Genomic DNA, 2,688 nt, shown 5'->3' on the forward strand with positions numbered 1-2,688 from the left:
CCTGGCCTGGTTTTGTTCATCTTTATGTCTCCAGCATCCATCACTATCCCTGGCATTATGGTCATGGCTCCATAAAAATGTCATGAACACATACAGAAGTGCATGCATGAATCAATTAACGATGCATGACAAAGCAATCTCCCCATCCTGGAAACAGCTTCCCCTCGGGTGGGGGTGGGGTGCAGAGGCAGGGACAGCCAGTGATGTCACAAGAGGTGGCTGGGATGGAAGGTTCTGGAAGGTTGAATGGGGTAGAAGGCCTGTTGTGGAGGGAAACCACTCATCCTCCTGCCTGCCACCACCACCATCATCCTGGCTGGACAGAGAGGGTGACAGGGGCTGGGAAGGGGCAGCTCATGTTCAGGTTTCCAGGTGGGGCTACCTGTTTACTGTCTTTGCAGGAAGAAGAAAACACCCAAGTGACCAGATGTCCCAGCTCCAGGTGCCTTGCCAGATGGCCAGAACCACACCTCTTGAAGAGTGACAGGTGCCAGTGGTATGGGAGAAGGGCATGCGTTTTCTTTTCTTTTTTCTTTTTTTGTGAGGCAGGGTCTCACTCTTTCGCCCAGGCTATAGTGCAGTGGCATCATCTCAGCTCACTGCAACCTCTGCCTCCCAGGCTCAAGCGATCCTCCCACCTCAACCTCCCAAGTAGCTGGGATTACAGGCGCCCGCCACCATGTCCAGCTAATTTTTTTTTTTTTTTTTTTTTGAGACTGAGTCTCACTCTGGCGTGATCTCGGCTCACTGCAAGCTCCACCTCCTGGGTTCACGCCAGTCTCCTGTCTCAGCCTCCCGAGTAGCTGGGACTATAGTCACCCACCACCACGCCCAGCTAATTTTTTGTATTTTTTTAGTAGAGACGGGCTTTCACCGTGTTAGCCAGGATGGTCTCGACCTCCGATCTCGTGATCCACCCACCTCAGCCTCCCAAAGTGCTGGGATTACAGGCGTGAGCCACCGCACCCGAACCCTACATGGCCTTTTAAAATTGCGAAACATATAATGCATGTAAAATAACACAAAACATACCTGTACGATTTAATGAATAACAATAAATATCTGTGTGCCCTTTTCACTTCGTGAAATCGAATATTACTAGTAACTTACAAGTCCTCTGTGGAGAACTCCTGAGCTCAAGTGATCCACCTGCCTCGGCCTCCCAAAGTGCTGGGCTCAGAGGCATGAGCCACCGCGCCCAGCCTGCATGCATTTTTGCACATCTGCTGGGGGTGAAATGATCATGTGATTTTTAACGTGCAGTTCCCTGATGACCAAAGCTCCTGAGCATCTTGTCCAGGATTTATAGCCCATCCAGGCTCCTCTTTTGTGACCTGCCTGTTTACATTTTTCATCATAAAACACTGGGTTGTTTACTTTTGTCTTTTAAATCCAGAGTTCTTGTCATACTCTGGATACTAATTTTATTTGCCCATTTTGCATTACCATAAAGTAATACCTGAAGATGGGTAATTTATAAAGAAAAGAGGGGGTCGGGCGTGGTGGCTCAAGCCTGTAATCCCAGCACTTTGGGAGGCCGAGACGGGCTGATCACAAGGTCAGGAGATCGAGTCCATCCTGGCTAACACGGTGAAACCCCGTCTCTACTAAAAAATACAAAAAAAAAACTAGCCGGGCGATGTGGTGGGTGCCTGTAGTCCCAGCTACGTGGGAGGCTGAGGCAGGAGAATGGCGTGAACCCGGGAGGCGGAGCTTGCAGTGAGTTGAGATCCGGCCACTGCACTCCAGCCTGGGCGACAGAGCGAGACTCTGTCTCAAAAAAAGAAAAGAGGGGCCTGGTGCGGTGGTTCATGCCTACAAATCCCAGCACTTTGGGAGGCCGATGTGGGGGGATTGCTGGAGGTCAGGAGTTCAAGACCAGCCTGGGCAATATGGTGAGGCCCCCAGCTCTACAAAAATAAAAATAAAAATAAATGAGCCAGGCATGGTGGCATGCACCTGTAGTCCCAGCTACCTGAGGGGAAGAGAGTTCCCGGCAGAGGGCTGGTGTAAGAACCACGTGCATGTTAGAGGGCTTCATTCACCAAAGCGTTTACTCAAGTTGTTGCCTGCTGTGTTCCTGGGCTCACTGATAGAAACATTTACAGTCCATAAAACATTACTGCAAATCTAGAATTCAGAACAACTGCTTGATTCTTGTATCGAGTACACTCTTTATCATGAACAAAATCGCACAATTTTCCTCCCTGAAAGCCACTGGAAAAATCAGCTTCAATAAATATCGACCAATCATTTGGCCTCCACTTCCCCCAGGGGACAAAGTTGACAATATCTGGGGACATTTTTGATTGGAATAAATTGATATTTAGAATTTGTGATTTTAGGCCAGGCGCAGTGGCTGACACCTGTAATCCCAGCACTTTGGAAGGCCGAGGCCGGTGGATCACCTGAGGTTGGGAGTTTGAGACCAGCCTGACCAACATAGAGAAACTCTGTCTCTACTAAAAATACAAAATTAGCCAGGCATAGGCTGGGCGCGGTGGCTCACGCCTGTAATCCCAGCACTTTGGGAGGCTGAGGAGGGCGGATCACAAGGTCAGGAGATGGAGACCATCCTGGCTAACATGGTGAAACCCCGTCTCTACGAAAAATACAGAAAAATTAACCGGGTGTGGCGGTGGGCGCCTGTAGTCCCAGCTACTCGGGAGGCTGAGGCAGGAGAATGGT

The 2,688-nt window shown here is 49.7% G+C and overlaps 1 protein-coding gene across 5 annotated transcripts in view; it reads left to right on the forward strand.

The window, feature by feature from the left end:
* Window positions 1-210: 210 nt before the first annotated feature.
* The window catches only part of ACSBG2 (acyl-CoA synthetase bubblegum family member 2), a 61,754-nt gene continuing 59,276 nt past the window's right edge, over window positions 211-2,688 (forward strand). The window contains exons 1-2 of one of the 5 annotated variants that reach the window (XM_011943524.1): window positions 211-241; window positions 402-487. Coding sequence is in view for 2 of the 5 variants with exons in the window: in XM_011943521.1 (XP_011798911.1) it covers window positions 225-487 (263 nt within the window). In the remaining 3 variants the exon portion in view is untranslated. Of the gene's footprint in view, window positions 488-2,688 lie in introns of all 5 variants that reach the window. The other 4 variants (XM_011943522.1, XM_011943521.1, XM_011943519.1 and 1 more) reach the window with 4 other exon arrangements.

The sequence above is a fragment of the Colobus angolensis genome, unplaced genomic scaffold (assembly GCF_000951035.1).
Source record: "Colobus angolensis palliatus isolate OR3802 unplaced genomic scaffold, Cang.pa_1.0 Scaffold22, whole genome shotgun sequence".
Lineage (NCBI taxonomy): Eukaryota > Metazoa > Chordata > Mammalia > Primates > Cercopithecidae > Colobus > Colobus angolensis.